The sequence below is a fragment of the Barbatula barbatula genome (assembly GCF_947034865.1).
Source record: "Barbatula barbatula genome assembly, chromosome: 11".
Classification (NCBI taxonomy): Eukaryota; Metazoa; Chordata; class Actinopteri; order Cypriniformes; family Nemacheilidae; genus Barbatula; species Barbatula barbatula.
Window position 1 is genome coordinate 23,111,888 of NC_136774.1, and position 21,351 is coordinate 23,133,238.

The following is a 21,351-nucleotide window of genomic DNA, read 5'->3' on the forward strand; positions in this document are numbered from 1 at the left end:
AACGGGTTAATGGATGTGGAGCTCTTAAATATATGACGATTAGGCCTATATTATATGAACGTGTTCTTTTTATAGAGGCTTTTCTTAACCAAGCTTCGATTTATAACAAAATAAACATCGAAGAAAAAAGATGCGTTTTAAAAAAGAAACAAATTATACATCAAATTAATGTAATACAGGCTGTTAAATACCTTTATTTTGATCATTTTGTGAAGCGCTGAAAATCATAGTTTACATTGATACCTAAGCGGTCTAGATACAAGTTAAGGGAAAAGTGTTGCCTAGTTGTTGACAAAAATATGAAATGGGATCATGTGACACGTGTGGGAGAAATAAAACATCGTTTTTATTATTCATGTTGACGTTGATTTCGTTCCTCATTTTGTGGTGTGAATTTGAAAGCCGAATTCGCTTTAATTGAATTTAGAGGCATAATGATAAGATCATTTATGAGTTAAATCCTAGTATTTACAATTAAAACTGCAAATTCTACATAGATTTGACATTATTACAAAGCTGAAGTTGAGCCTAAAATCATCATCTGTTTTGTTGTCATCCAAGTTTAAAAACTTGACTGCGATCTGTAAAACATTATCTTGGATGAATCAACGCATCCAAAACCTTTACTATTTTTTTTCTAAGCTTGACTTACCTAAAAAGTGCAATTTAGTGTTTTTTTTATAAATGAACTGCTACAATTACATTTTTCGTCTTTTGATCAAATCATTTAGAGCACGAGATCTCAAGTCAAAGCCGACGATTAAAGGACAACCAGAAAAATCCTCAGGTTAAATCAAACCGTTTATTTACTAACGTTTCATTTTCTCTTTTATTCATTCAACCATTATTAGAGGACACAGCGCGACCTGAAGAACCATCAGCATCACATCTTTAAGGTCTTTAATGGCTCACACTTTTCTCACACATACAGCCTCAAAACTAAAAAGGGGCATTCAAACGTCAATGTTTGTCACGAATTGGCACAAATTAATACTTAATTTGGCTGATCATTTTTGTTTTTTTTAAGAAAAATTAAGGAAATTTAAGATCATTTCAGGGGTTCAGCACAATAAATAATTTCCCAGGCTTTTCTCATGGCGTAAATGACACGGACAGTCAAAGCTCGAGTGTGTGTGTGACTGACAGACGCAGGTCTCTAATATGTAAAGCAGAATCGCTCGTTCTTTAAGAACAATCAGTGACTGAAGCATTCAGAACCAGTGAAAGACTGATGCTGTCAATCATGTGAGGATGGTGTCATCGATCTCCTCATTGGAGTCAGGAAGGCCAGAGATCTTCTTCAGGGATCTTCTGTAACATTCTGACAGAAGTTCATTACTGGCCGAGTCCAAGATCACGCTGATGCTCTGAAAACAATTCACACGCACAAATGTTGACATCACAGCACTGTTACACGTTCATCTGTTTCACCCACGATGCGTAATAAATATGCCAACATACAAACCGCTTGAACAACAAAAAACAATGCATGTGCATTTTGGGTGCTTACCTGCATGCCACTCTCTCCCTGGCGCAGTCGCAGTAAACTGACCAGCGTGTGTTCGCTCTGGGCTCGGACGCTGGTGTTCTTGTCTTTGGTGTTGTCCAGCAGGGCTTTGATTACCGGTTTCACCAGATTGGGTTCTAGAGTGGGAGTCTCCGCCTCCTTAAACACCCACCACAGCACACGCTCCGTCACCAGACGAATATCACTCGACTGGTTCTGCAGACACTGTGGGAGGAGCCACGGCACATCAGCCATACTCACCAACATATAAATAATTCTGATTTGGAGGTCAAATGAGCTGTGTGCGTTCAAACTAATACGCTACCTAACATCTTTGAAAAGTAATAATAGGCAGTGTGTATGCTATAAACAGCATGCACGTTTTCTGTATGCACAGAATATCCTTTATGGAATTCAACAGTTTCAGGCCCTCATTTCTGAATTTGTCATGGGCTGTACCTTCACAAACTGTGTGATGATACGGGGTGAGATGGCCTCTCCTCCTTCCGAGCAGAGCTGGTGTTTCATCAGGTAACCCATGGCCCTGATGCCACTGCAGGCGATGGGAATCTACAGCACAGAACATAAATGATGATGAACACAAAGGACACAAAGAACACAGAAGACGTGCTTTCTGGCACACCGCTGCTTCATTATCTGAACGAGATTCATGACTTGTTGCTCTATTATTGTGTTGTCATTGATTTTACATTTAAACTCGTCTGTGAATGTCGCGTTCTCTGAACATAAACGGTGTTTCTTCAGTGGTACAATCAGACAGTCGAGAGAATAATGTTGTGTCTTACTCGATCAGCTGTGGCGCTGGATAACACAGCCTCCAGAACGGTGGATCTGTACTCTTCTGAACACAGCTGAGCGGGAGCAGACTTCACTGCGATAGCCAGAGCGACACTACGACCGTGACGCACCATCCAGTCCACACCAGACATGTCCGCTGCACAGACAGAGAGAGACGTTTTGTTAACGGTTATCAAAATATTCTGTCATCATTTATTCATCCTCATGTCATCTAAAAACGAAAAGTTTGAGAAATGTATCAGTGGTTTTGTGTTGTTTGGTTGCCGATGTTCAGAGTGAACAATCCCTTTAAAAGAACTGTCTACGTCAAACTAACAGTTTAGAAATTGTGTTTTTTTTAAGCTGTGGTGCTCCCACTTGACTTGGCACGTCAAACAAATGTAGTTATATCGTCATTTACAGTTATCGATTGCAAAACTGCCTATTGGAGTGTTGCCATAAAAACAAAAATTTCGGAGGAAGAGAACTATTCAGAGAGGAAGCTTCGAGCTGTCATCTCATGGTTTTGAGTCACTTATAACTTGTTTTCGGGCCAAAGTATTTTTGACTCGTGGATGCTATTTGTGTGTGATCTTACCAAGAACATGCTGCTGTAAGACGCTCTTGAGTTCTTCTTCTGAAAGATACGCACACAGCTCACCAACACACCCTGCAGAGGCCATCCGTGTGGCATCCTACAGAATCACACACGCACACACACACACAGAGCACTCGAGGTGAGGCTAAACTGACACACTTACCTGACCACATCCTGTGCTACATCACTGCTTGAAACACAAACACTATACAGACAGTCATGAGTATTCAGATGACAAATGAAAACGAGTTTCTCAGTTTCCTTAAATTAAACGCAATGCGGATATAAAACAAAGTAAAACAAACGTCATTACTGTCTCTTAAACTTAATATACCTCATCGTGTCCCAGCATGCCAAGCAGAATTGTGATGATGTTTTTTATGATGGCTGGGTCGACCTTTGACCCTGCACCCTGGATGACAAAGCGGAGTGCCTGTAACATGGTCTCCCTGCAACAGAAAGACACAGATGAACACTCTCGGCACATTATTTTATCCCACAGATTTATTCTGAACAAAGATGCACCAGGATGCAGAACATTACATAAACTGTAATACTGATCTGTATAAATAAAAATAAATTAATGACGATAAACTTATTTAAAATATTATTATTTTATTAATGTATTATATACACGCACTTCTCCTCAATGGTGCATTTTGCTCCTGAAACTCAATGTTATTTTGATTATACTGTGTTTATATTTAAACTAAACTGAGTCTTACAGATACAGTAAATAAAAATCTGAATTTTAACCATTGAGGTTAAAAAGCAGCAAAAGCAATCTCTGATCAGGGTTAACCGTGTCATCACCTGACTCCCGAGTCCTCTGCGTTGCGTATGGCCGCCAGCTGCTCCGTGAACAGCGGATCTACTTTAGTGTGTATGGAGACCAGCTGACCCAAGGCCTCAGCTGCCCGGAGTCGCACCGCCCGGCCGGAGTCCTGGAGCGCCTTCAGGAAGGTGGTCTGGAGCTGCGGCAGGAAGGGCTTCAGAGCGATGCCCACCTTGGCCAACAGCAGAGTGAGCGTTTCTAACAGAGCCGTCTTCACCGTGCACGCGAAACGGTCTCCGAGGATACGGATGAGCGGTCCGGTGATGTTGACCACAGAGGGGCGGAGCGCCTCCGCAGATGTCAGCTTAATGACTCCTCCCAGTGCACGGGCCGCCTCCTCTTTCTGCTCCGGACTTCCTGTCAGCACTCCTTCTCGGAGCACAGGGAGAATGCAGGTCACGCCCTGAGAGAGATACAGAGGCGAGAGTGAGTAGCTGTGCTTGACATCTCTATTTTACTCATTCTTGATACGCATGCATGATGTTTATGTTCTGATTTGATCTCTCTTAAGTGACGCTCACCTTTTTAGGCAAACAGAAGCCAGGCAAGTGTTGACCTTTGACCTCAGCAGCAGCTGAACGGATGTCTCTGTGCAAGTCATCGATCAGAGCCAGCTGACTGCCAGCATCCAGTTTCTACACAAACGCATAAAAGGTTATTCCTCTGTAATCGCTTTACCATTCAAACCCACTGCATGTGAAGGATCTCCAACCTTGGTGATTGAGTTGATGGTGTCCCAGCTCTGGCTGAGCACCTCTGGATTGGTGTCGTTCATGAGGCGCATGAGTCCGGACAGCAGCGTACGCGTGTGAGCGCTGTAATCCAGCCGTGTGCGAGAGAAGTACGCGTTGAGTATGGTGACGGACGCCTGCCTTAGACCCGCGTCTGCTCCTCGAGTGGATTCAAGAAGATGTTCGATGACGATTCTCCGCCCGACGTCATCCTCTACAGACAGAATGACCGTCTGACAGTTACTCAGCTCCTGCGGAGGAAACACACACGGTCGGTCACAGAGGGATTGTGAAGGGTCGGAGTGCGATGATTGACAGCTGCTGTGTTTACCTGCAGGCCTTCTTCTGTTCCCAGCTTGTCTTTGAGAGAGGAGAGCAGCGCTGGCAGAATCACACCCAGATGACGCGTCAGGGCGTCTCCGGCCACCACTGAGATGAAGGCCAGGACACGAGTGTTCACAGGAGGAGCTGTTAGCTGCAGATGAGAAACACTTATTACATCTGACACTCAATCAGTTTCAAAACAAATTTCCAAGAGCACGAGGCAGGAAACAAAACACTAGATGCTTGGAATATTTTTCTTTGAAACTACGTCCTCAGTTTTCCACCCCTATGAAATATGGTTGATTGGACATTTTCCACATAGAAAGAAAGTTCTTGAAGAGAAAAAGCTGCCCAGCAAGATGTTCAGCAGACTGTCAACAGTTGTAAGTCTGCTGACTGGGACAAAACTCACCTTAGGCACCAGGTAAGGCAGAACCGAGCGACTCTTCACGGCCATGACCTGCTTCAGTCCGTCCAGCGCAAACTCAGACGTCTCTTCATCCTCCTGTAACCAACACACATTTACAGTCTCACACCGTAAACATCATGTCAAAGCTAAAGTGTTCCACAAGATAAAGGGAAATTTGCAAATTTCTTTGTAAAATAAAAATATATTTTATGTCAAATAACAAAACTAAACTGCAATTTTAAAACAAACTCCAAATAAAATTAAAAATGAATGATACAAAAGTCTCTTTAAAATAAACAAAGTTGTCTGTGCCTTTCTTGGATTTTTTACATTTAAGAAATATCAGCATTACCACGTTTTCCAAGTTTGAGGTAAACACAGCGGCCCCTGCTGTTTAAAACATATATTGAGATTAATTTAATTTAATTATCACAGTTAACTTCCGGTTTGTGTTTGGCTAATGTCTAATAATATAACTATTTACATTTTATGATATTATTAATTTGTATTATTATTTTACTGTATAATAATTGTATTAAATAAACGCTTTGAATGTTAATTTTATTAAATAAACAATTTGTTGAATGTGTCCAGTAGTTTGTCGCATTTAAATAAACTGTGTGGAACACTGACATCTAGTGGATGAGCTTGGTATCGGGGTCTAAATTCAAAATATTGGAGAGACAAGTTTAACCAAGTAACGGTTCTTCTCGGTTTCTTTTGATTGTTATTGGAAATAATCTACAGGCGCTCTATTGCTTGTGCATGTGTACTGGAAGTTAAGTTGGGGTCACAAAAGTGTGAATGCACAGTAACGTTTGTTTGTGTTGTTAAGTTTAAACCATCTATAATCGATTTTCAACTGGCTTACAGTTAATCGTTACATCCCCAGTTATGGATATGTAAATTAATCTGTACCAGTTGCTTGAGCAGCGCGGGCAGGATGTCATCGAGCGCCTGGTGACCGATGGTTGTGTGAAGCTGCTCGAAGGTTTTCGCAGCCGCTTCTCGGACTTCCTCCAGAGGATCACACAGTGCCTTCCGTACAGTGGGGACCAGAGACTCGGAAAACACCAGAACCTAACAGACACTCAAAATGTCAGATCGCCACGACACCTCCTGAATGTGATTTTATCTGCAGCATCTCTGCCTGACTCACTGCGTCTTTGCTGGTCGACTTCATGATCTCGCTGAGGCCGATACACACGCCCTGCCTCTCGTCGCTCTTGTCCGAACGTAGACTCTCCTCCAGGATGGGAATGATCTCGGGCAGGATCTTCTCCCCCAGTTTCCTCACCAGATCACCCAAAGTACGAGCAGCGATCTAACGAATAACAGACCGAAACTTCTGAGTCATGTCTAGAGACTTTCTGTCGACAACAAGCAACTGATGTGCTGAACTCATGTGTCTGTGTACCGTTCTTTTGTCTGAACAGGTGGAGGCCAGGAACCCCAGCAGCAACGTGAAGAGGGTGGGCAGGATTTCGCGAAGCGTGCGGGGCGTGTTTGTCACCACGATCTTCCACACATGAAGAGACGCCTGCCTCACCACCAGCTGTGTGTCCGAGCGGCCCATGTAGAGCCCAGAAAGCACACGGTTACGCCTCTCAGGTCCCAGTGCTCCAATAATGGCCTAAAAAATGCAAGAACTGTGATATTTATACAAAGTTCATGACAACGAGAATGGTGGGATATTTCATTCTCTGAAGAAAGCAAGAAGTCCTGACAGCATGATTGAACGTTGTTACTGCGGTCTGCTACAGGAGCTCATTACGTGTTACCTTGTTGGACTGGGCTGTGCCAAAATTGTCATCCTCTGATGCAGTCTCTGTTGTCATTTTGCCCGATACACCGGAGATGTGGAACAGCAGGTCTCCTAGCAACTGCACCGAGCTGAATCTAAAAGAAAAGGAACACTCGCATCAGCATCCATCACCATGACAACCACAGCCGAGGGGTCTTAACTTATGAACTGATGGAGGGACAGTTATAAAAAGCTGAAAGTTTATGTGTGTGTGATGTACCTGATCCTCCAGAGATCATCAAACAGACCCTGCTCCAGCTCTGGCAGCAGGAGAGCGATGGCTGTCTCGGCGTACATGCTGATGATACGCTGACCTGCGCGCAGAGCCGTGTCCCTCACGTACTCGTTCTCATCGGCCAGAGCCTGCAAACACACACAACTCATGTTGAAAAAATAGTTGTAAGAGAATTATAATAATAATATAGAACGACAGGAAGAGAGAGGGACGGGTAGATTGGCAGACAGAAACTTGTCTATTATCATGATGTAATGAAGTTGTAGACAAGCACACAGCGATGAACATCTTACCTTCAGGATACAGGGGATGATGGGACCCACATACGGGGTGAATTTCTCTCCAAACGTGAGCGGGAGGTAGATGAACATCATGATGTATCCATCTCTGACGTGAGAGGCGATGTCCACTTTACTGGCCGTCTGCACCACGTCAGGCATGAGTTTATCAAGCTTCTCCACACCGAGCGCTGCCATCACCTCAGCCAGACCTGAATCACAGAGAGAGAGACGTCAGCACCAGAACGCTTCGAAAGTTAGTGATCTGATTTTGCCTCTTTTGTAGTTTATTGCTAAACTTATGTTTAGGATCTGAGCTCTCTGCTGCCCTCTGTTGATCCGTTCTCACCTTGAGCTGCACCGGAGCGGTCCACAGAACTCTGTTCTGAAGCCAGCGTCTCCATGAGCCACGGCATCAGATCCTCAAAGCAGGTCTCGCCCATCCCTTTCACCATAGCACCCAAAGCTTTAGCCGAGACGGTTCGCACCTGCGGGTCAGAAGCAGAAGGGACGTTACACACTGCAGATTTAAACACTTGTAAAATTTGAACGCTTTTAAGAGGAGGATTAAAACCCTCATTTCAAAACAAAATAACAGTGCAGCACTTTATCTTTTGACACTTTCTTTACCTCTGGCACAGGATCCAACAAAGACGTTTTCAGTCCTGGAATCACGCTGGGAAGATATGGAGACAAATCCTGAAATAAAACATGGTGCAAAGAAACTAGTTATTAAAGTTCACACATCTAAACAGGCACGGTTTTAGTATTTTATATTATATTATGGATATGAAAGTAAAAGTTATTACGAATCATTTCACACCTTCTGGTCGGTAAGCGAGTACATGTTTCCTATGATCTGTGCGGCCATCTTGCGTGTATCAGTGGATCGATCCTGAAACGCTCTCTGAACGATGGGCATGATCAGAGCCAGAGACGGAGCGTCTATGAAGTGCACAAACTTTGTATCCAGCAGCATTTGTAGGCAGTTATGTGTCTTATGAGACGGGTCAGTCAAAGCGTCCAGCAGGATGGGCGTGATCGCTGCACAATTCACAACACCATCATCATCCCGGTGTCATTTAAACAGAACAAAAAACTGCTTAAAACATAAAACTAACAAACTCATACCCAGAATCTCAGGGTTACGGATGACCGAGCCGATCTGTCGGAGAGCTTGCTGACCGGCCTTCTGGACCTTCACATGAGAGTCCGTCAGAACTTCAGTCAGTTTAGGCACGATGTTAGGCAGACACGAGGAGAGTTGCTTAGGAGCGCAATACGCCATCGCACCCAATAACTCCACAGAACCTACAGAGAAAGATTTACATCCCTGTTTAAGTTCTTTAAAAGCTTCCTATGAATATTAAGGAGCACATCAAAAGTTGTAAAGCTGTTTTTTGTTTACAGTGCGAGTCTGACCTGCTTTGGTTCTCCAGGACTCCTCCTCCAGCGCCACCAGCAGAGAAGGTAGGACCAGCTTTACACCGTGAGCGCTCAGGTTCCTCATCACGGCTTTGGCACAATCATCTGCTGCCTGACACAGAACAGACGTGATGATCACGAGACATCAGACACACGAGCAGATAGACGCCACCGAACGAGTGCACTTACCTCTCTGACGTACTGATTCCCATCACCGAAACAGAGGAGGAGGTGAGGAAGGACATGGACCACGTACGGCTCGAATAACTTCCCCAGCATGTTACACAACATCTCGAAGGCAAACAGAGCTCCTGTGAGATTGAGTGATTATGTTAACATGCACACCAATGATCAGATATTCACATTGACAACTGGGACAGAATGAAAAAAACCTTGTTCTGAGACAGATAATTGAAACACTTCCTCCTAAAAGCAGAAGAAAGCTCTCTTGTTTTTTTTATTCCACAACCATCTGAGTTATAGTCGTGCTCACCCTCTCTGCGTCTGGTGTTCTTCTTATCCTGAATGGCGTCGGTCAGAGTGGTCATGATCTCCTGCTGTTTGAGCGACAGGATTCCCAGACCTTTGACCAGACCGGCCAGCCCGTATGCGGCACCTTTGCGCTCGGCATATTTATCACTCTCAAGCAGGAGCTCCAGAAGTTTCTTCACCATCCCACCAGCATCTTCCTTTATAGCTGGAACCAGAGGCGGCAGACAACTCGCCACTGACTCCTGGACCTGGAGAGAGAGGGAGAGAGAGATTTACTGCGTGTAACTTTATGCTGTGGTGTGTTTTGTGGACAGAGGTGTTTCACACCTGCTGTGATGGTGTAGAAAGGGCCGTGATCAGCTTAGCCACGATGGGTTTAACTTTCGGGTCACTCTTGTCCAGATGTTTGGCAAGTGAACCCATGAGAATGACGACGCTCTGTCGCACAGAATCGTAGCTGGCGTCCTGCGGGGCGTTCTTTAGGAACTCCTCAAACACAGGTAGCAGAGAGCTCACGTTGTCCTGCAGGACAAATATAACATCACAGTGAAGTAAACCGTGAGAAACATGTCAAGAAGAATCATGATGGTTTTTCTATTGGAAATGAGAGTCAGGATGTGGGGTGGTTGGTACCTTGCCGTGCGCGTTGAGGGCGGACAGTGCAGCATCCAGCATGCATCGGCGCACCTCTGGGTGTCTGTCGTTCAGAGCGTCCGGCACGAAGAACAGGAAGAGAGGAGTCACCTGACTCTCATACAGGTACTGAGACATCTTGTTAAGAGCCAGAGCAATGCCACATCTGCAGACAGAAAACACATCACAGGAAACTCATCACTCACAATCACGTTTTGAGAGAGGAAACTGATGTCTTATTAATATCTATAAAGCAACATTTTTATAAAAAAGCTGCATTTTACTACCTTCAAAATGCGCAAACTGAATTTTCGCAAAAAAGCTTGTATTCTCACACGGTTTAGTTCAGGCAACACAATAAATTATTATTAATAAAATAAAATACTTCTTAAAACTGGAATGGAAACACTTTTTCTCACATTTACGGATCACGCTGTGTACGAAAAAGTCAGATGATCATTTGCGTTATCCGAAATGAATGACTGTAATATGCAATGTAAGGTAACTGGAAGGGCTGTATGTTATACCTGGCCTCCCACTGGTCCGGCGGAGATTCAGAAATGACTCGTCCCAGAGCATCAAGAACTGGAGGAGGTCTCTGGAGACACAGAAAAAACACTGAGTGTGAGTCAAAATGATCTTAGCTCTAGAACAATCCGGCCTCACAACAACCCTTCAGTTAAACACTCTAAACCAGTGGTTCTCAAGCTCCCTGTAAACCCATTTAAAGAATTGTAAAATGTGTTAGATATAGTTTGTCTATATAGATATAAAAACTATATATAAAGAAGCCAAAAATACCTGTATATGACAGATTGATCTCAAGAGATCAGTTATTAATGTAACAAACCTGCTGATAAAAACAAAAGAAACCATCACAGAAATTAATGGATTCCATTAAAATACCATTGTGAACCATTAGCTTTTTGCATTAGAACCATTTCAAAATTGTAGTGTTTTGGGGATTATTGAAAAAGGATTAATCTGTCACATCACAAGAACTGTGCACGTCACATGATTTTAACACAAGCGAGTTTCTTCGCAGATTATAATACAGAAGCGGTGTGGTGTCATTTGGCTGTCGAAAATAGCGCTCTACATCTTTAATAACTCTAAGTTTACTTCAAGTCCAAGTTCAGAAATATACGAAAAGGCTCTTTATTTACACGCCACTCCCTTCACGCGCACTCTGAACTCATCGGGAGAGAGGTACCGGTCTCTTAAGATGATGCTTCCTGAGTGGACGTTTGCCTACTTTGTAGATATTAAGCTTTTGCACGCAGCTTCAGACAGAACATTGACCTCCGTCAATATCAACCGCGTTCCGTGCATTTTGAGTTTCAAAAGAAATGGTTTCGGGAACAGTCGCGTCACACCTGCAGTACCTCTGCACCCCACTGGTTGAGAACCACTGCTCTAAACCATTCGCTAATAATGATTACAAACAGTTAAAACAAGGCCTTCAGCCTCACAGATGATATTTCATTCTCAGTAAGGATTCACTCTTCCACAAAAGCAGTCTGTTATACGCGATACGCACATAGAGTTTCTGATGGTAGAGTTCGGTGAGCTGGCTCAAAACTGTGGTAGATTGGTCCTGGTATTGACTGATGGCACTGGAAAGAGCCTCCGCGCCCGCCGTCCTCACAACCTCCACGTGATGGATGACGTCCTCGATCAGCAGCGGACAGAGATCAGATACGAGCTCCAGAAGCAGAGCCTGCCAGATCCTGATACACATAAGAGTTCACCTCAGACCACACAGAAACATGACAACTTCTCACGGTCGCTTACATAATCCTCACAGCATAAATATCGCCATGTGACTCACTTCTCAGCCAGAAATCTGCCCTGCTCCTCCACATCGAATTTAGCAACCCACAGTCTCCTCAGCACCTTCAGACCGCTGGCGTCCGAGCTGTCTGTGGGTAATGCCAACTCCATCTCGAACAGACCCTACAAGAGTCAGTCAACAGGCTTTGATTCAATCATAGTTCAAAACACCAAAGAGTGGAGAAGATAGAGAAACTAACCCGCAGTGCCGCGTCTCTCACTGAGAAACATGAAGACAGTAACGCGTCCAACAGAACGTCAATCTCAGGCTGTTCGGCGAGAGCGCAGCCCATCTGTCCTCCAGCACTGGTACACAGAGCCGTCAAACAGCCCGAAGCCAGAACCTACAACACACACTGCATTAACAAACATCTGTCTTGCAAATGTGTGTGTGAGGTGCTGGTGAATAGATGGTGTCAGTACCTGAAGACGTGGTGTGGATGTGCCGATCACTTTAGTCAACAGCAGTAGCATCTGAACTCTGGGTAGCAGCTCTGGACCGTTCTGAACAAACATGAAACAAAATCAATTATAAAAGCCTGACACAAAATGAGAAAAATCTGCATACTCAATGTAAAAATGTTCACACTTTACAGACATCCTTCACTTTGAAAATATAATATCATGAACACAAGTATCCTAAACGTAAAAATCTGCACTTTATTCATTATTAAATCTTTAAAGAGAAAGTAATTTGTGATTTTTAAGGTCCTACTTTGGTTCATGAAGTGGTTTACATAGATACAAGGTGTAAATCACTTTAATCTTCTAATAATAGGCAGTTCTTATTACCTCACTTCTTGACCGACTCTCAAATGATTCGTTTAGCGATTCATCTGTCTAAGCCCCTCCTTTCTGTAAGCCTACTGATCAGATGGTCTAGTCTGCTGTGATTGGTCTACCGCGTACAGCATCACAAATGGAACGTATGCTGGCATTACACAGAGTGACGCAAATCTGACACGAAACAGAAATTACAACGACAGACGACTCGTTCATGTGATTCAGAGTCGACTCCTTTTCCAAGCTAGTTATTCGTTCACTTTTGCTTTACAACTTGGCAGACTGCTTACATTCACACACAGCAACATGACACATGGCATGAAATGTCATTTTAATGACATTGTAACAGTTACTCTTACCTCATCTATAAGCATGTCATTGTCATCAGACTGTGCTCGCAGGTGCGCGTGTGTGTTGATGATCTGCAGCACGTGTGTCATCATCAGTTCGGTCTCTTCTGATGTTCCGCTGCTCTGACTCAACACGGTCTGCAGCAGCGGGAAGCAGAAGGAGAACGCCGGTGCCGACAGGGCACAAACATCTGAGCCTATGAAACCATCACAACAATACAAACTCTGAAAACAGCAGACAGCAGTAATACTTCTGTTAACACATGCGTTGTGACATTTGTCCGGAAAATGACACGAGTTATGATTGGCTGAAATTTACACTGTCTTACTCAGTTGGATTAAAACGCAAAATACCAAATTGTGGATATGTACATTTCTGGATAAGCCAAGCTTAAAGTATGAATCGCTCAGATTTATTTGACACTGACTACATTCACAGGGACATCAGTAATCTAATTATTTGCCTTATTCTGAGTTAGACAATATTATGAGTTGCTTTAAAAATATACCTTTTATGTTCCTGTTTTACATGTAATAGCACATAGATCGATAATATGTCCTTATACAGCAATTTTACGCCCTATCCAACGTTTCCTCCAGAACGCCATTCCTGCTCTTACGGCCATCAAGGCACTTCATAATATCTTTTTCTTTAAGAATTGTGTCTTAATTCGATGTGTGTTTACTATGATTATGACATTAGAAATCAAAAAGCTCTGTGGTCCATTCATAATCAGAGTATTGTCTTAATCGTGTTAATAGTGGAATATTGTTGTCCATGTAAACGTGGTGAGTCTTGCACGTGTATGCATGTGCATGTATGTGTGTGATACTGACCGGTTTTGCTCTCTCTTTGAGGTACTGTGAATGCGTGCAGCAGTAAGATTGTGCGCTGGGTTGCTGTGTTCAGATCTTCTTTAGCCCACGCGGGGTCCAGCTCGCACTCCGGCTTCAGCTGTCGCAAAGTCACTTGACCCACAAGAGCAGCTGTATGAAGAGAGAGAACAGAGAAAAAAGATGGGCTCAAGAAACTAGCAGTGATACAGAAAACTTTAATCAGAGGAAAACTAGTCGGTGAACGGAACACACACCCAGATAGTCGAGTTTTTTAGGCATCAGACAGATGCCGGCGTGGAGAAAGACGTCTTTGACATAAGGAGCGGCCAGCGGAGACTGCAGGAGGGGCAGAAGAACCTGCACAACTCCTGGAAGATGAATCCATATCAGAGGCGGACGACGAGCCAGAGACGCTTCTAACAGACCAACTGCACACTGCAACTCCATGTTTAACTGACAGAGAGACAGAATAGAGAGAGCTTTCACTGCCAAGTCACTCCATTAAACAAGATCAGATAAAACATTACAATCATATTTTTATGAATGACCACATCACTTGAATGATGAGTCCATTAATGGCTTTATAATGATGAAAATAAATCAAAATTCTGAACGTCACAAAATAAGAAAACACTTTTTAAGCTACAACTTGCTCCATTTCATTTTCCCTTGAATCTTAAATTGCCATTTGCGCTTAGCCTAACAATATTCAAGTTGACACCAAAATCAATGTCTTTAAAAGCACAAATAATACGCAGCAAAAGAGAAAGCTTAAGACAGAAAGAGAGAGAGACACACAGATAAAGAGAGTAAGGGGCGTGTCTAGAGACACAGAGAGAAAGTGAGAGTCACATGTCAGTCTGCTGGCTGTTTTGGTTTGACGTCTCACCCCCTGTAGTCTCTTGCGGATGCTGGACTCTTTCTCAAGCTGATTCTGCATCATCTCCTTCTGTTTGCTGCTTAGTTGAATCTCCTCTTTGACTCCCTTCTTCTTCCTTATTTCCTACAACACAAACATGCATGTGTTAGTCAAATGTTTAGTTTTACAGAATATATACATTACAACTAGGGCTGGGCAAAATTTTTTGCGGTCGATTCAATATTGATTCTTAAAAGCCATGAATATTTTTTTTTCGTTCATATTTCTGCAAGCACTGAACATTCATCAACGTGAATGTTACTGCTACTACTATCCACTTGATGTCACTTTTCCTTTTACAACGGGTGGATGTTACAACAGGGACAGATGGTTCATTCATTGCTTTTAATATGTGTCACCAAATTGAACATCACCTTCACATAAAAGACAGCGGCTCATATGATTGCAGCCATGAATTTTGTGAACTTTTGTTTGCTGTACTGTATCTTCAATGTCAAATAACCTGACCCTGTTTGATCAAGGTGTGCGACTGTTCTGTTTCTATATACTCAACAGTGTTTAAAGTTTAATATACAGATTTGTGGCTCTTCATATCATGTTTTTATTCACCATTGTAGTCTGTAATCTGATCTTTTTTTAGAAATATCTATAGGATTTGTATTAAATCTATAATCATTGAATCAAATCGAGAGCTTGTGAATCGGAACATCAGAATCGATACCCAGCCCCTAATTATAACATGCATATATAAAATATGTGACCAATTAAACATGCGCATGTTTATTTTAACAATCATTCCACTATGTTCTTTTATTGTATGAGAATTGAGGGATAGTTCACCCAAAAAAGAAAATTCTGTCTTTGTTTACTCGCCCTCAGATTGTTCCACACCTGTATAAATGTCTTTGTTGTTTTGCTACTAAACACAAAGGAAGATATTTGTACGAATGTCTGTAACCAAATGGTTCTCAACCCCCATTGACTACCACAGTATTGAGTTTAGCAGAACAAAGACATTTGTACAGGTTTGGAACAATCTGAGGATGAGTAAATGATGACAGGGATATCTTTTTTGGGTGAACTATCCAGAGTTCATAATGCGTGCGATCTCTCTCACCTCCTGTAGCTCCAGCTCTATGATCTGCTCTTTGTAGGAATATGCCTTATTCTCTCGCTTCATGTTGCCTTTCTTCGTGCTCTCCTGCTGTGCGCTGTTAAAACAAGTAAACAACGCTTGCTATGAACCAGCAGCACATTTTCATTCATACTGTTTGATAATGTTCATGTCACAGATGTTTCTATAGAGAAGTTTGAGATGAAGCTTTACCTCATGACGATGCTCTGGTCATACAGTTCACCTTCCGGCGTTTGCATGATTTCATATTCCCGACGTGTCACCAGGCTCAGTGCTGGATTGGATAATCGCTGGGTCACATGATCCATAACACGTGGAAGTAGTTCGGTGGGGGAGAGGACCGACAGAGAGCCTACAGCGTTCTGAACGGCCTACGAAAAAAGAGAGATGATATTAAGATCATCTTCCCAAAAAGATTATAAAAATGTAAACAAAAAATACACAAGTGTGTATTCCATCCAAAGTCACACGAAAAAAAGAGCCACACGAGACATTTCAACATGAATTTAAGAAACTCAAAGCTGAACAGACCCGATTGTCTGCGTTAGTATCCAACAGGCGAGGTAGAATGACCTCCAAATGTTTGTCAATGAATTCAGCAGCATCTATCTTCATAATGGACAGGAGATACGGCCACACCTCAGACCTCATGGCCACTGAAAGAGAGAGGCAGATACATTTCAACATCTGTGCAAAAGAACACACAAATAAATCCATCAGGAGAGAGACAGACCGACAGAGGGATGATGGGTAACGATGAGAATATCCAGGGCCAGTTTTTCAGCCTCCGTCTGGTCGTTCCACTGGGACGCAGCTGAGCAGATCACGCTCAGAGAGTCCAGCAGGGTGCGAGGAGCCACGTATGAGCGTCCGATCTCGGTCAGCTCCCCTGTTTCGGTCTGAAGAACATCTGACTGCAGAATCTGCCAGAAAGAGTCATGAATGAAAACACGCTTGCGTATACAAAGCAGCTATTCCCCTGTCTTCTATCCTCACCTTGTGTTTGTTGATGACCACACGCAGTTCTCCCAGAAGGCCTTGGGCCAGGTCGGAGCCTGCCAGAGAGGACAGGAGCTTCTTCACAGATTGTTGAGCACGTTTGCGCACACGCCACAGACGTGACAGAAGACCCGCCACAGCGGCCTGATGATACATTCTGAAAAGAGCGGAAACACTTAAAGGAAATGACGCAGAAAGCACATCAATGTTTTTAAATCAGATTTTTCTCATTTGTTCGCTCGATTGACTCACTGGGATTTGCTGTTGGTGAGTCTCTGTGGCTGGTCCAGGAACAGTCTCTCACACAGCAGCAGGACGGTACAGAGAGCTGCGGGTTCAGAACACAGCAGAGATGCAAAATCAACATCACATTTGTTCTAACCCGTGCTGGGATACAAATCATCCTTTCCTACCTTCCTCGCTGGCCTGCGATTGAAACTTCTCTGTGGTGAAGAGAGGCTTCTTCTCATCCAGAATCAGATTCCAAAAGGACGTCAGCTTCGCTTCTAAACGCACGAGACAGCGTGAGCTAGAAAGTCAGCGTGAGATACAAGAGATGGTTCGCTGCGTACAACAAAACCTCACCTGACACAGAGTCGAGCATAGAGAGACGACAGAGCAGCACAGCGGCGGCCACAGCCTCTGACAGCAGTGCATGCTGGGTACTCTGGGCAGCAGCTTTCTCCACCGTTTGGATGAGGAGAGGAAGGAAGTCGACCGCCTGACTGAGCGTGTCACCTACACGTGAAAAAAAAACACGGTAAGAAAACAGTTGATGTTGTCACCGATCAATAAATCGATCCGACTGACCTTTGAAAGCCCCGAGCATGGCCTGCAGGTACGCGTGGCGCACCAGAGACGTGGACGTCTTGAGCGTGAAGGCTTTTTTAAACCATTCTTTCAGCTCCGATGGGACGTCCAGGGTCAAGCGGCCTGTCCACTGAGATAACACAGACACCGCGTGCACCAGCGTCCCCTCGTGGACTAGAGAAGAGAGGAACAATCATGAGACGTCAACATCAGCGAGGCGTTCGAGTAACTTCACTGTCTTCCTACCTTCCTGCTGCAAGTACGGCGTGAACATCACGGCCACGCTGCAGCTTAAAGACTGAGAGGACGAACCAGACACAGCGTGATGACTGCAACTTCTGATTCCTGATTCAAACACACAGACAGACAGAATGACTTCAGATGCTTGGCTTATAAAGAAAAGCCGATCATGAGAGCTAGAAAGGATGTTACCTGAGAGAACGCTCATCTTTTGGGCAACGACCGTGAGCTTTCCTTCTGAACCTGTGATACAAAATCATCAACTGAGTGAGAACTTTATTATGTAGAGAGAATATGAACACATTTATTCATAGCTACATGATCAGGGATGATGGAAGTTTGGCCATAACAACATAAGGCAGTGTGAAGTTTAATGTTCTACTCAAAGTGTGTGTGAGAGAGAATAGAGAGTCTAGTTACCTCCGAGGATGCTGAAGAGATGTTTGACCAGGTCCTGGACAGCGCTGCTGTCACTGCACTGATGGGCCAGATTCTCCAGCGCTTCCACTGATTTCTCCATCAGATCGGGATTATTTGCCTTCAGCTGACCTGAAACACACACACATCAATACACATGCACACAATACCCAATGTACACAACACTGTGTTAAAATCTCAGCAAGAACTCACTAGCGATGCCCTTCCCGATGTCCAGCGAGTACTGACTGAGATCAAGAGTCAGAGATGCCAACATGGAGGAGATAGCTGGAGGAAAGACACATACGACACACAGAATGAGATTTCCAAATGAGCCAAGAACTGTGAGAGGATTTCAGACAGCGTGAGACTGACTGTGCATGGAGTTCTCAGGGCTGCGCAGTAGAGCTTTCTGTAGGGTGGGCAGCAGATGTTCTTTAAACTCAGAGTGAGACACGTGACGCAGAATGGAGCCACTCTTCTCCTAAAATCACAAAAGCACACTTTACCATCTCAACACACTGAAGGGTTTGTAATAACACAGAAAAGCAGAAGAGTTTCTCACCAATATGTGCTGGTGTGGTCTGGTCTTACTCATGAGAACGGTCTTCATGTAAAGATCCAACAGAGATGCCTACAACATAACCAGAGATAAGAGCTCAACATCACTGCAAACTCACCGGCATGTTTAACTCTGAGGGAGTGAGTTAATGCGCTGACGTCATCACCTTGTGTTTGTTGATAGTCTTGATGTCTTTCTGTGATGTGCAGAAATCCACACACAAGCCCAGCAGGGGCAAAGAAACACAGTTCTGATCCAAACTCAGCAAACTGCTCATGTACTGATCCACCAGACCCGGGTTCTGAAAGATGAAAGATGTATTCTAGAGAGATCGGCAGATTTATTTAAGAAATCAGGCACAAAAAACTGCATTCTGGTTTACCTCCTTCCACAGTGTGTTAAAGCGTTTGATGTTTGACTTTAAGGCGCTCGTTGAAGCTCCGCCCACTGCCTCTGCAAAAAGTAAACTCTGAACCTCAACCTGATTGGAGGAGATACATAAACGTTAACAAATATTCCATAAGAATACACAAATATATCATCATCACGGCAAATTATGTCACACAATGGTTTTCTACACAGTTTATTCAAACATAATGAACAAGACAAAGTCAACATGCCAGTTTTTTCCAGTTGGATCCTTCTCTTCTGTCTGGGGTGAGGAAGACGGTCCGGACGATCAGACAGGTCCAGGGCAGGGCGCAGCAGGCACCCGACGCCGTGCTCTTCCTGTAGACAATTTCAACAACATATTCTATCCTTTCTGTTCATAGCTGTGGTCCCTTAACATCTGATAACCGAATGAATGCTGGGGTCACTCACCCAGGCATCACGCCCTTGCTGACCACCCCACAGCTCAGCAGCCCAGAGGGAAGGTTGGTTGCTATGGCGTCCGGCTGAGACTGGACCAGCACCTCGATGACCGAGAGCAAAGCTCGTCTGGACGCAGCATCCCTAAACAGAAAAATGAAATTGAAGTTTATGTGAAGAACACATACATGTTGAGAAAGAAAACTGTCAGTACTTACTTGTATCTATGAAGGGTGAGATAGAAGAGTTTGCACAAGCCTTTTATGACCGGCTCAGGAAGATCTACATAGACATCAAACGTAGAACATTTCAACTTAAATCATCAAGTGTAACTAAAAACATCTTTATACATATGATGCATTTCAGAGTTTACATTTTGGTGAAAGCTATTGAGTGCGTATAGTCTTGTTTCTTAAAACATGTTTACACATTGAAACGTTCACTAGCAGCTAGATAAGACACAATCAACATTTACCTTTTCCTTTCACGCATTCTTTCAGCTCTCCGAGAACTTCTTTACGCTCTTTGACGCTGGATGTCGTGACTTTCGCAGCAAACCTCTTCAGTGTTTCTGAAACCTGTGCCTATACGAGAGAACCGTCAGACCTTTGAATCTCACATGTGATCAGAATTAAAACAGACATACGGTTTGTGTCATGTCTTTGCTCAATGAGTTCATTTCCTTCATACAATAAAACTGTGATTCTGTTTTGACAGGTTCACATCAACATTACCATCACGTGAGATTTCAGATTATAGAAGCCAGCAATCTCTTGTGTTATTGTATTGCTCCCTGAATATTTGGATAAAAGCGTCTGCTAAATGCCTAAATGTAAATTATTGATTGAAACTGTAGACACTTTGTAGTATACTATATTACTCTATCACATCAATTATGGTGAATAAAAGGGTAAGGTTAAAAAACATATGCCTACCTATGAGACATACAACAGTTTATAAATGAGGCGTTACCATGACTGTACTTTAATAGTTTTTATTAGCAACTTCAGTGTTAATAACAACCTGGTTCACACGTCACTCCCTCTCTACAGTAAAACCATAACAAAAGCATTTATTGTGCAATTAAATCACCAATAATGTAGAATATGAACACCTTTTTTTCAATAACGCACATACGTGACTAAACGTCAAGCGCGTGCACGTTATTATCTATGTTTGAAAAACAGTGAAAAGGCGAAGACATTCTGAGGAAAAGTTTGTGTTAAAATGTTTAAGCAGCAACTCATCGTCTCACACTAACCTGCGTGTCCGCCGCCATCTTGCCGGCCTCGATCTGAAAAGGGCCGGTGATGTCACTTCCGGGTCCTTACCGACCTCGCGCAAGTGAGCCGCGTCCCAAATGGCAAACTACGCACTTAAATTATGCACTACGCACTCAACCATGTAGTGTGTGGATTTTATAAGGGATTCTCGTCCTAAATGGAGTACTAAACGGTTTTGCTTTTATACTTAACAAAACCCATTGACATGCTTTCGAAAAACTAGCATCCGGTCTGCATTCCTGAGTTCCGCTGAAGCTAGGGCGTTAGCATTAGCCGTTAGCACTCGAATGGTTCATACGTGCGCGAATTGGGACGCACCCGTGATTCTTGTGGCTCTAGCGCC

General features: G+C 43.5%; 1 protein-coding gene across 1 annotated transcript; it reads right to left on the bottom strand.

Annotated features, from left to right (window-relative positions):
* Positions 1-167: 167 nt before the first annotated feature.
* Positions 168-21,015, bottom strand: gcn1 (GCN1 activator of EIF2AK4). The gene is made up of 57 exons (XM_079467748.1): positions 20,987-21,015; positions 20,201-20,309; positions 19,944-20,007; positions 19,738-19,869; positions 19,536-19,644; positions 19,298-19,396; positions 19,082-19,216; positions 18,919-18,987; positions 18,729-18,837; positions 18,567-18,641; positions 18,357-18,485; positions 18,129-18,179; positions 17,943-18,041; positions 17,697-17,870; positions 17,472-17,624; positions 17,300-17,392; positions 17,139-17,214; positions 16,884-17,043; positions 16,621-16,810; positions 16,419-16,543; positions 16,080-16,258; positions 15,870-15,963; positions 14,762-14,875; positions 14,127-14,325; positions 13,873-14,022; positions 13,045-13,232; positions 12,326-12,406; positions 12,103-12,246; positions 11,901-12,025; positions 11,610-11,799; positions 10,597-10,667; positions 10,070-10,235; positions 9,764-9,958; positions 9,438-9,684; positions 9,134-9,255; positions 8,942-9,056; positions 8,651-8,830; positions 8,343-8,563; positions 8,150-8,218; positions 7,869-8,007; positions 7,535-7,731; positions 7,227-7,369; positions 6,984-7,101; positions 6,620-6,835; positions 6,362-6,526; positions 6,121-6,282; positions 5,206-5,298; positions 4,801-4,944; positions 4,451-4,720; positions 4,260-4,373; positions 3,717-4,141; positions 3,238-3,352; positions 2,904-3,000; positions 2,314-2,462; positions 1,967-2,077; positions 1,511-1,732; positions 168-1,367 (listed from the first exon to the last, which is right to left on the bottom strand). The coding sequence occupies exons 1-57, from the start codon at positions 21,002-21,004 to the stop codon at positions 1,242-1,244; spliced, it is 8,025 nt and encodes a 2,674-aa protein (XP_079323874.1). The 5' UTR covers positions 21,005-21,015; the 3' UTR covers positions 168-1,241.
* Between the last annotated feature and the right edge of the window lie 336 nt (positions 21,016-21,351).